At 29.4% G+C, this 11,505-nt stretch overlaps 1 protein-coding gene across 1 annotated transcript; it reads left to right on the forward strand.

Annotated features, from left to right (window-relative positions):
• The first annotated feature begins 4,082 nt into the window (after nt 1-4,082).
• On the forward strand, nt 4,083-11,351 carry LOC109601573 (zwittermicin A synthase ZmaJ). The gene is made up of 8 exons (XM_020017814.2): nt 4,083-4,321; nt 8,150-8,279; nt 8,336-8,620; nt 8,679-8,843; nt 9,029-9,318; nt 9,376-10,351; nt 10,406-10,541; nt 10,597-11,351. Exons 2-8 carry the CDS (start codon nt 8,153-8,155, stop codon nt 11,180-11,182), a joined length of 2,565 nt encoding a protein of 854 aa, XP_019873373.2. The 5' UTR covers nt 4,083-4,321; nt 8,150-8,152; the 3' UTR covers nt 11,183-11,351.
• Nucleotides 11,352-11,505: the final 154 nt, after the last annotated feature.

The raw sequence follows: 11,505 nt of genomic DNA on the forward strand, positions 1-11,505 counted from the left end.
CTTATTACTTGTCACAGTTTCAGGAACTGGAGGCTTTGGGTAGTCCCCAGTTATGGCAAAAGTTGGAATATTGATGACGTCACAAGCACCGTGTTTATACTTTGTACAGCCTCACAGTGACCTCAAATGACCTGGAAATTTTAATTTGTTCACAACAAAATTTACTCCCAGTTGTACAATTCATTTAATTCTAAAATTAAAACAATTAAACGGAATCAGTAAACAATTGATTGATCTAACAAAAGGCGAAAAATCTGCATAATTTATGAGGTACCATACAGAGCTGCAGGAAAGGAAAATTTGTGCAAGGTTGTCATACCCAAAACTGTAGCGAAAAAATACTTCCTTCCTACTTTAGGATCTGTCCTAGGAACAAATTGTACGCTAATTATGCCACATAAATTATTACATCGTTAATTACCGACTATCTGGCCGACAATTAACTTTGTTGAGATTTTAATTTCGCCAGGGTTATTATATTATAAAACGGATTCATGGCTAAGTGAAGGGAAAACGATTATTCGATTTATTTTGCAGTGCGATCACGAAATTGCATACTTATGATTTTGCTGCATCCATTTCTAACTTGGTGTGTTTTTTGCTGTCACAAATTATAGTTTCGTTTGATATTTATGTGACAATTTCAATCTTGCATGGAAACGAGGCCAAGTTTGAATTAATGAATAAAAAAGTCTGCGGTAAAATTGAACTTGAGGTTGAGAAATGTGGAATTCAAAAATACGGATCAAGGATATTCATATAATTTTCATTTACAAATAATTATTTTGATGTAAAAGTTGGTGTAATTAGTTAACGTGATTGATTATTGTTTGTAACTTATCTGTTCTAATTGATTCCAGTCTAATGTTTATTAAATATCATTGAGGAAAAAAACCGGATACTAAAAAAAGAAAAATTATATAACGTTGATAAAAAACAACTAAATAATGTTTGTTTCAGACACACAAAATAATAAAGTTCAAATCTTGAATCAAGAAGTGGCACTAATTATGTTTTATTTCTTGTACGACACATTCACCTTGACCATTTTAATACCACATTTCATAACAATTAAAAAAATATACCTATTTTTAGACCCCATTGAAATAAAATATTAATTAATCGCATTAATTGTTGTCAAACATAAAGATATGTATATAAAAATAAATTGCTCAATTTTAATCAAACCTGTACTGGATTGGTTTTATCTACCTTGGAGTACCAAAAATTACCAAATTTCATACATGTTAACCTCACAGCCTTACGGAAGCAGGAAATATTAATTGGTATGAAAAAAATTAGGTTATTAATAATTTATTAGTTTTGGAAAATTTTCTTCAGTTATAGATAAATTACTATTGTGAACTATAAGAAAACAAATAGAACATGTGCTCAGTTGGTTTGCTCAAATATTTACTCAGTGTTTCAAAAATATGAAGCGAGTTGATTCTAATAATTCTAAATATAAACTTATTAATAACGCAATAGTTATTTAAATTGCGAAGTGGTTGGATAATTAAATTTCTAACAGAAAAACAATCATTTATTTTAATTAATTATTAGTGATTTTGCAAGAATTACATTAAATTGTTTTTTGTTGCATCTTTGATAAAAATCGACTTCTTAACAAATATGTGTATAAAAATATTATTAACAAAAATAGTAAAAAAAATACGTGAAAAATATTATTTTAATATATTAATAAATATAGGCTTGGAAGCCTTACGCCCCATCAGAAAAATCTTTTTATTTATCTTCTTGCCGTATCTAAAATAATGTGGAGGTATTTAATAATTACAAAAAAAATGTTGAAAAAAGTGGACAATTCAATATTATTATTATGTATTGTTCAATTTTATAACCTATTTCAGATATCTTTAAAAGAAAAAAAAATTAGATTACTATCTACGATCAGACAAATCAAATTTTTAATTTGACAATTGTTTCTGATGTAAATTAGAAAATTTTTTGCCATTTGTAAATCATAAATATTATTGACAATACTAAAAGAAAAAGAAAAATAATCCAATAAGACAATGCCATTTTTGTAATTTTTAGCTTTTTAAATACAAATATCAGAAAAATCAATTTTCATTTTTAATTTGTTAATTAAAGATTCATTTAAAAAATAGAAAAAATGTTTCAGTATCATTTTATGTATTTTTCAATTATATGAGCAGTTTCAGGCATTTTTAAGATTGTTATTATAAATACAGAAAAATCCATTTTTATTTCTAATTTGTTAATTAAAGGTTCATTTAAAATAAGTATTATTTTAAGTAGTTTTCAATTATATAAAGTCTCACGAATTGTTAAAAAATTTCAATAGAACTTTCTTATTATTTGTTATTTGTAAATGACAAAGACTAATGGCAATAATAAAATACCACAATGTAATTTTTGTAATTTTAACTTTTTAAATATAAGTATCAGAAAAATCAATTTTTATTTTTAATTTGTTAATTGAAGGTTTATTTACGATATGGTAATAATTATCTCAAAAAATTTCAGCATTATTTTATGCTGCTTTAGTTTTCATTTATATATACAGTTTCAAGTATCATTAAGGCATTTAAACAGAACATTTTTCTTTTTTGCCATTTGTAAATCACAAAGGCAATACCTAAAGAAAAACAAAAATAGTCTAATAAGATAATCCTATTTTTGTAATTTTTATCTTTTTAAATACAACTATCAGAAAAATAAATTTTTATTATTAATTTATCAATTAACGATGTCTTTAAGATAAATAAGGTAATAATCACCTCAAAAGTGTATCAGTATTATTTTATTTATTTTTCATTATATGTTGAGTTTCTGCTGTCATTAAAGCCTTTAAATAACATTTTAATTTTTTCCATTTGTATATCACAAAGGTTAATGGCAACACTTAAACAAAAAAATAGTCTAATAAAACAATGAAATTTTTGTAATTTTTACCTTTTTTATAAATACTAGAAAAATCATTTTTATTTTTAATTTGTTAATTAAAGTTTCATTTATGATAAGTTATTATCTTAAAAAAATTCAGTATTATTTTATGTAGTTTTCAATTGTATATGTTAATAAGACACTGTAAATTTTATAATTTTTATATTTTTAATTACAAATATTACATCAGAAAAATCCATATTTCTTTTTAATTGACCAATTTAAGGAATATTTAAGATATCTGATTATTACCTTGAGTACATTTTCAATATTTTTTATTCTTCTTGTAGTATCTCGTAAAATAAAGTGGATGTAACACCTTAAAAATTCAGAAACAGACAGAAGTCGATAAACTTAGCATCAAAGAAAGAGATTCCTTTGATCTATTCCTTTTTTTACATCATTCTTTACAATGACTAATACGATATGAAATTCTCTTTTGTCTTTTACAGATTTTTCAAATATTAGCAGTTCTAATTTATCAATTAAATACAGTACATGAACATAGAGAGTAATAAAAATGATTAAAATACACTAATCAGAATTGGGGATTCCCCCAAAGTTTCAATGCAATTTTGAATTTCAAAATGTCGAAAATGTTCAGTGAATTTATTTTTCACGACTGATTACGCGAAAGTGCCCAATTAAATGTAAATTCCGTTCACAAACCGAAAAAGTAATTAAACTAATCTCGAAATTTATCCTCAAGTTTAATCCTTAATTGAATTTATAGACAAATCGATTAGTTTCACATTAGAAACTACATAAATTTCTTTCCGGACCACCCTTCCTGCTCAAATTAACAATAAATGTACCGAAAATGATTTAAGGTGTGTGTCTCGGCAGGAATTTAAATCTGCCAAAACTGGTCCAGGGAAAATAAGAATAAAAATCACATAACAAGATTCTTGTGGCCAACGACCGAAATTATTTTCGTCTATGTCACGAATTAACATACTTATCATTCAGTCACATTCGAAATCTATTAATTTATGCAATGTTTAACGTGGTGAGTTTGTCATATATTTAAAGGCAAACATTGGTTGACGTTGGAAATCGTGCTTCCGAACAAAAACGTATGACACACTCGGTATTATCGGTAGTACGGCGGTACGCGAAACCGGGGAATGCCTGTGTCAAAAACCATTAAATCTTTGCAGAAACACACAATTACGATCCCCACCATCAAAGTCGATTCTTCAAATATATAATTCGCCCTTCTCGACTCGGCTCTTTTAGTCCACGCAGCTAAATTGGCAATATTCAAGCCGCTTTTGGTCAACGCCAATCGGACAGTGCAAGTGACAAGTGCATGTGCAACATAGAACGAGAGTCGTAAAATATTTTTGTATATTGCGACAGTGTTTGGAAACTCTCCTGAAGATACTGCGTAAGTCAGTCCGATCGATTGCGACAATTTAACAATTTGTTTTCTAAAAATAAATTAATGAAATTAATTTTATTTAATCAGGACGTAATTAAATATTATTGGAGGACGTTTAGTTAAATGAATTTTAAAGATAAGGTTAAAGTCATCTTTTTATTTCTTTTTTAAGTTTAGGAGCCGTAATTAAAGGATTGTAAAAAAAAATTATTTCTTTTTTTTGCCATTAGTACCTTACAAAAATTAATGGTAATATTCAATTTTTTTTTTAATTTTTATATTTTAATTACAAATATCTTCACAGAATATTTAATAATTAAATAGGAGAGACTGAATAAAATAATTTTAAAGAAAAAGCACAAGACATTTCAACTTCTTTTCTGACTTAATTGAAAAAAAGCAAAAATCATTAAAAAATGTCGATTTTTTATATATTTTTAAATACACTGAGATAATTTTAAAAAAAAATCATTTAAACAATATCAATGTTTTATTATTTTTAAATTTTATAAACAGTTTCAAAAAAAAATATTTATTATTGTTCTCAGTTATAGTCATTAAAAAGTTATTACAATATTTAAAGAATAAAAAGTCTTATAAGATATTTCAAGATTCTTAAGTTTTATTTTTTTATTAAAAATATCTTCACAGAATATTTAATTATTAAAAAAAATTGGGCGACACTGACTTAATTATATAAAAAAGGCAAAAATCATTTAAAAAATATCAACATTTTATTATTTTAAAATTTTATAAACAGTGCAATAAAAAAATAATTATTTTTGTTGTCATTTATAGTCAATAAAAATTTATGGGAATATTAAAAGAAAAAAATTGGTAGCCTAATAATACAATTCAACTTTTTTAAGTTTTATATTTTTTGTTAAACATATCTTCATAGAATATTTAACTACTAAAAAATTAGGGGGCACTGACTTAATTTTAAAGAAAAGACTAAATTCATTAAAAAAAATCTGTTTTTTACGTATTTTTAAATTTTATAAATTCACTGACATAATTTTAAAGATATTATATATATTATTTTAATTTTTACAAAGTTTCAAAAATAATTATTCGATGGAAAATAAAAAATATTGATTTTTGTTCTCATTTATAATCAACAAAAATTTATGGCAACATAGTAAGATATTTCAACTTTAAGTTTTATATTTTTTTTGTTACAAATATCTTTAATTATTAAAAAAAAATTGGGGAACACTTTCAATTTAATTGAAAAAAGGGGCAAAAATCATTAAAAAATGTCAAGTCTTATAACATATTTCAACTTTTTTATGTTTTATATTTTTTGTTTAAAATATTTTCATAGAATATTTAATTACTAAAAAAATTGGGGGGCACTGACTTAATTTTAAAGAAAAGACTAAATTCATTAAAAAAAATCTGTTTTTTATGTATCTTTAAATATTATAAATTCACTGACATAATTTTAAAGACGTTATATATATTATTTTTAATTTTTATTAAGTTCAAATATAATTATTAGATGGAAAATAAAAAATATTTATTTTTGTTCTCATTTGTGTCAACAAATTTATAGCAACATAATAAGATATTTCAACTTTAAGTTTTATATTTTTTGTTACAAATATTTACAAACTGTTTAATTATTAAAAAAATTGGGGCACTGACTTAATTGAAAAAGAAAACAAAAATTATTAAAAAAGAAAAATATTTTTAATTACAATTATCTTATTAATTACAAATATTTCGAGAATCCTGGATTGACCTAATTTTAAAGATAATCCAATAATTATCTCAAAAGTTTCAGTTATAGGTATAATTAAAAGACGCAGAACAATTTATTGTCACATCTAAAAATAACAGTTATCTTGTAAACCTACTGAAAACCAGACAGGTTTTGAAACATTTTACTTCATTTTTATTTAAACTCCTTTTTACGTATATGTAGTTGTTGATAATCTATATTTAATGGGAAAACTCACAGAAAAACCACACAGCTCTTAAGTAGTGATTAATAAAAATTTTACTGCAACAGTAGTGTCGCGTTTGTGGTCAGTAAAATTACTTGCATAATTGTCTTAACCTTTTGAATTAAAATCTCTCATTATGTTTATAATTGTTTATATTCCCGATTGAATATGAAAATTAACAGAAAAACCACACTATTATTAAACAATGATTAATAAATATTTTAATGTCAGGTTGGTGTTAAGCAAGATTCTCTGCTAACTACTTCTTGTGAGCCAAAAATTTGTACATCGTGGTTCACATTCCTAGAACTAGAGGAACCACCGATAAGATATTGGTACTTCCCCTTGTCTCAGTCAGTGAAACCAACGTAATACATTGCATGGATGAATAAATAAATCACTTTTTACAACAGAAGTAATTACAGATCATGTACTTATTAATTATTTACCATATAAAAAACGATTGTAAAGATAAATAATAATATATGTTGAAAAAGTGTGAAATCCAAGGTTCCGACTGTGTAGTTATAACTGTAAGCGATTACCGATTACGCAAGTAAGTTTTATGTTGTGGCGATAAGCATTTGTATTGTAGAAGGTCAGTAATAAAAAATGTTTTGCATTTGATGTTCTTGAATACATTATTATGAAGATTATTCACATACGTGTGTTCTCTACGAATGTTGGATTTTTTCTGGCTTCTTCATGGAACTTGTTCTAAAATGAATACATTTATTGCTCATGTAAATTTGTTTTTTCCAAAACTGGGTGAGCAATATGAAATTATTTTTAAAATAAGTTTTTTTATTGGCTATTATTCTATCGTGAATTAATTATTTATTAATACATAATAGCTGTATATTTTTGGAAATTCTAAAATCAACATGTAATTGCAAATAAAATGGTTTTCAATAAATTTTTACATTGATGGTTTAATTAATATGTCTGTAAAGTCGCCAATTTTGATGCTGAAACCTCAATTTTTGGTATACATGTTAACCAAGGGTCATCATATAAGGATCTGTTATGAATGCTCCCAAATTTTATACAGAGTATATTAAAGCGTCAATATTTTCAATGAAATGAAATGAATTAAGAAACTTTTCGATTGGTATAAGCATTGTCTATGCTTAAAATGAATATAAATATTAAATTAATAAAAATATTTTAAATTAAATTGTTTTATTTTCTTAATTTCTTTTTTTTTTTGTCATTAATATTCATACATTTTCTACCTGTTGATAAATTGAACTTGTCTTGTATTAATAAATATGATTATTAAGTTAATTAGATAAAGTTATTCAACACAATAAATGCCATATTCATGGTAAAATGTTAGAAAAACAATTTAAATATTTTATGCTGCTTGTGAAAAGTAACAATTCGTAATCGCCCACACTAACGATAGTAAAAGATTAATTAATGTATAGACAACATAGATATTAAATCAATAAAAATATATTAAAACAAATTGCTTTTTTCATTGATAGTCAATAATTATTATCGATCAGATTATCACCTTGAATAGAAAATGTGGCTTTTAATGCGGCATTGGGCTGAATGAAAAACTATGCCTAATTAAATTTATTACAATTAACATGATTTATTGCTAGTAAGAATAATGATAGTACACAGATTCTTACACATTTCTCACCATTAAATTTACCATTGCATTAACGTAAATTACAACTGGTTGAGTGCAGTATTAATTATAATTTTAAATATATTTAATTCAATTGACATTTAATAATGCAACCGAACTTAATTATACACTTTAAACAATGATTTATGTCATTCGGTCCGTTTTGATTTGCCAAGGACTAATCTATTACTAAAACGCAATGGGTCATTAGTTTATATTAATGTTACTCGTTTTTTCTAGACGATGGGTTCCATACCCCAACTATCGGTCATCAAAGGCCCAACCAGAAGATTAATACCAAACAAAATACACGTACTGTTCCAGCAAGCGGCCCAACAATACAAAAACACCAACGCCCTAATTTTTCATGGTAAAAACGTTGATTTTTTTTAGTCAAACAAATTTTACCCTTTAATTTGACTTTAGAAAACGGTGAGGAAAGGCGACACACTTATGAACAGCTGGACAAACTTACAAACCAACTGGCAAGAACAATTCATCAAGAAATAGTCAACAATAAATTGCAGAAGAATGGAGATGGAGATTACATAGTGGCGGTCAATATGGTACCATCCGATTATTTGGTAGTGGTCCTTTTGGCGATCTGGAAAGCTGGAGCTGCTTACTTGCCTTTGGATCACGCTTTTCCCGGCGCCAGGATCGAACACATCGTCAGAGAGTCAAGACCAAGCCTCATTATATATGATAAAGGTAAATGACAGTTAAATAGTGAAACAACTTTATAGTACCGGTGTGAATAATTTTATAGATTCGGAATTTTATTTGGACACTTATAAATTGTCCTTGGAGGAGCTAATGAACAAATCCTCAGATAAAAGTGAAGACCCCTTGGGCGACGACGAAAATGTGCATCACACCAGAGACGACCTCGCCATAGTTCTGTACACTTCCGGCAGTACAGGCATACCAAAAGGTTAGTTAAACAAGTTAAATTATTTAAATTTCACAATGATTAAAACCCATCGGAACATCTTGCGAGTGCACACAAACTAATCGATTAACCGAAAGTAATTGTCTAGACCGCAGCCGCTCTATTTATGTGTCGAGCGAATGCGACAATTAAACGGATTCCGCTAAAGCGCTTAATACCCGTTTTAGGAGTGCGATTGCCTCACAAAGTCATCCTGAACCGGCTCCAGTGGCAATTCAAGACTTTTCCTTATGCGACCACTGAAAAAGTCTGCGTGTTCAAGACCGCACTCACTTTCGTCGACAGCGTTTCCGAAATATGGGGGCCTTTGGTAAACGGTCTGACCATTCTGGTTGTTCCCAAAGTGGTCACGCAGGACCCAGAAAAGCTTATCGGTCTTTTGGATGGTTACAAGGTTGAAAGGCTCGTTCTGGTCCCTTCCCTTCTACGTTCGATGCTCATGTACCTTCAGTTACAGGTAAGCCAGTTTTTAAAATAAATTTTCAATTTTTAAGGGAGTATTTCGTTGTTACAGAAAGGAAAACGATATTTGTCCAATCTAAAAATCTGGGTATGTTCTGGGGAAACCCTTGTAGTGTCGCTTGCCGAAGAGTTCTTCAAGTACTTCCCAGAGAATGAGCACAAATTGTGCAACTTCTACGGCAGTACTGAAATAATGGGAGATGTAACCTACCATATCATTTCCGGACCGAGAGAACTGCAACACCAAGACAAAATCCCCATCGGCTTGCCGGTGGACAACACCGTAATTTACCTCCTAGACACAGACTTTCGCCCAGTAAAGGCCGGTGAGGTCGGAGAACTGTTCGCCTCCGGCTTAAATTTAGCTGCAGGTTACGTAAACGGAAGAGACCCCGATAAGTTCTTGGAAAACCCCTTGGCAATCGACCCCACCTACGCCAAACTGTACAGAACTGGAGACTTTGCCCGCCTGGAAAAAGGTATCATCGTTTACGAAGGAAGAACCGACTCCCAGGTTAAAATACGCGGACACCGCGTCGACTTATCCGAGGTGGAGAAGGCCGTCAACTCGTTGGATGAGGTGGAAAAAGGTGTGGTTTTGTGTTACAAACCTGGAGAGATCAACCAGGCACTTCTGGCGTTTGTCACCACCAAATCTCTCATCAACGAGCACAAGATCGAGGAGTTGTTGCGGGAAATCTTGACTTCCTACATGGTACCGCAAGTGATAATCCTTGAAAACATACCACTTTTGGTTAATGGTAAGATAGACAGGCAATCTCTTCTGAAGACGTACGAAAACACCAACAACAACGACGATTACAGCTACCAAGTGGATATTGACTATCAAGGCGTGCCGATTTCTAAAATGAAGGCGGCACAAGCTCTCTTCGAAACTGTGGCTTCAGTTTTGGGCAGATCTGCCAGAAATGCCATTTCAACGAGCGCCAACTTTTACGAAATCGGTGGTAACTCCCTGAATTCAATTTTCACCATCTCCAGATTGAATGAACAAGGATACCATATAAGTAAGTCTTTTAAATTTTTAACGAGGTTTGATTTTTATTATGTTTATGTATTAGATATTGGTGATTTTATCTCTGCGATGGATTTGGGGGAAGTTTTGGAGAGGATGACGTCTGACACTAAAATAGATACTCATCCACCTAGTTTCAGCTCCGAGTTGTTGAAGGATGAGTTCCAGCCTAATGTTTTAGAGTAAGGTTACAATATTTTTATTTACAATGCACAATATTTATCAATGGTTTTTTAGCATGGTTACCACAAGTTTCTACCAAAAAGCTGAACTGGAGCAGCTGATCATTTCCGAGCTATCCGAGGCCGACTACAAGGAACTAATCGGCGCCTTATGGACACCTTTACTGGAAAAAAATCTAAGTTTTATCGTCAAAAACGAATCGGGCAAAATTATTGGAGTAGCTCTTAACTTCGATGCGAGAGACGAACCAGATGTAGAGATTACATCTAAACTGACTGTGATATTTGAGTTCTTGGAAAGCATCGAAGGACCAATTAGAGATAACAAGTTACCAGCCGGCAAAGGTAAAATTTTGCATTCCTTCATGATGGCGACTCACTCGTCGCTGACACCGAAAGAGAACGTTGCCGTGATGCAATTTATGGAAGACGAGGTGCTGAAGTTGGCCAGGAAACGCCAATTCGCCGGTATTTTTACCACCAACACCAGTCCTTTAACCCAACAACTGGGCACTGACGTTTACAAGTATCAGACCATGTTGGATTATCAGATTAATCAATTCGTGGCAAGTGATAATACAAAACCATTTATTTTGGCCCCAGACAATCTTAGGGCGATCGTCCAATGGAAACCTATTTGAGTATTTTGAAAGTATTATTTATTTTGTTAGCTCCTAGGTGCATGTATATTTGTAGAATTAAACAATGTAAAAATTATTTAGATTTTTAGAAAGTGAAGATATTTGTATTGCTGTGATGTATGCGTGCATGTATGTTGATTTTTAGTTAAATAAACACTATGTGTTTCTAAGTATCTTTGTTTTCTTATCTTAATGATGAAAAGATGATGTAACTACAGTGTTACAAGGTATTTTTCTGCAACTATACAAAAAACTGTTGAACATTGAATTAAAACTACTGTTTTTTACCTTTTTTATGAATAGACGATGATGAAATAAAACTA

This window comes from Aethina tumida, chromosome 5, assembly GCF_024364675.1.
Source record: "Aethina tumida isolate Nest 87 chromosome 5, icAetTumi1.1, whole genome shotgun sequence".
Classification (NCBI taxonomy): Eukaryota; Metazoa; Arthropoda; class Insecta; order Coleoptera; family Nitidulidae; genus Aethina; species Aethina tumida.

Coding starts and splice junctions, on each gene's coding strand:
- LOC109601573 (XM_020017814.2), top strand. CDS start 8,153: ATGGGTTCCATACCCCAACTATCGGTCATCAAAGGCCCAACCAGAAGA. Junction 9,319..9,375: donor TCATGTACCTTCAGTTACAG/GTAAGCCAGTTT, acceptor TCGTTGTTACAG/AAAGGAAAACGATATTTGTC. Junction 10,542..10,596: donor TTCCAGCCTAATGTTTTAGA/GTAAGGTTACAA, acceptor ATGGTTTTTTAG/CATGGTTACCACAAGTTTCT.